This window comes from Oratosquilla oratoria, chromosome 20 (genome assembly GCF_046742065.1).
Source record: "Oratosquilla oratoria isolate Oo_2021 chromosome 20, ASM4674206v1, whole genome shotgun sequence".
NCBI classification, from domain to species: domain Eukaryota; kingdom Metazoa; phylum Arthropoda; class Malacostraca; order Stomatopoda; family Squillidae; genus Oratosquilla; species Oratosquilla oratoria.
This window is the reverse complement of record NC_134796.1, coordinates 53,560,812-53,561,476: the sequence shown is the minus strand read 5'-3', so window position 1 is coordinate 53,561,476 and position 665 is coordinate 53,560,812. Positions and strand designations below refer to the sequence as shown.

Below are 665 nucleotides of genomic sequence, written 5' to 3'. Positions count from 1 at the left end.
TCCTCAGTCATGTTCAAGGTGACTTCTGAAATGCGAGAAAAACGACTATGGGAATCACTCTCCGAAGAAGCCTTTACTCTTGTCGAAAAAATCCTCAATCCAACTCCAAAGGAACGAGCTACACTTACAAGCATCGAGGAAAATGCCTGGACTCAAGGCAAGAAAAATAACTTATAAATAACTTCATGAATTTCTTACACTAAATCATAAACAGAAGATCATTTTTTACGAAACTAATGCCTAAAGCATCTGGCGAAACATTTGTACTCTAATGGGATATTTCCCTCAGCTGATCCATCTATTAGCACTTCCAGTCTTTTTATCGTCATTATCAGTACCATTATCATCCTTTTTCTTCAGGGACTATTTCTTTATTACCATTCCTGGAATCCATTACACGTATTCTCTTTCTTGTTTTCGTCTTCCAGCTTTCATTTGTCCTTCGTCTATTTTGTACAATATACGGTTAAGGCCACTTTTTATCTATTCATCTATTTATTCTACTTGCTACTACTAGCAGGACCCGTGAAAATTCCACGGGATTTACGAAGGAGTCTTCAAAATCTCCCGAAGGAGTCTTCAGTCTCCAAAAGGAGTCGTCAAAGTCTCCCGACGTTGTCGTCAAATTCTCCCGTCGTCTCTCTCTTTCTCTTTCTCGTTAGGTC

General features: G+C 38.9%; 1 protein-coding gene across 1 annotated transcript in view; it reads left to right on the top strand.

Annotated features, from left to right (window-relative positions):
- The window catches only part of LOC143036334 (serine/threonine-protein kinase Chk1-like), a 1,059-nt gene extending 882 nt beyond the window's left edge, over positions 1-177 (top strand). The window contains exon 1 of the mRNA XM_076203582.1: positions 1-177. This exon is cut by the window's left edge and continues 882 nt beyond it. Coding sequence (XP_076059697.1) covers positions 1-177 — 177 coding nt within the window.
- Positions 178-665: the final 488 nt, after the last annotated feature.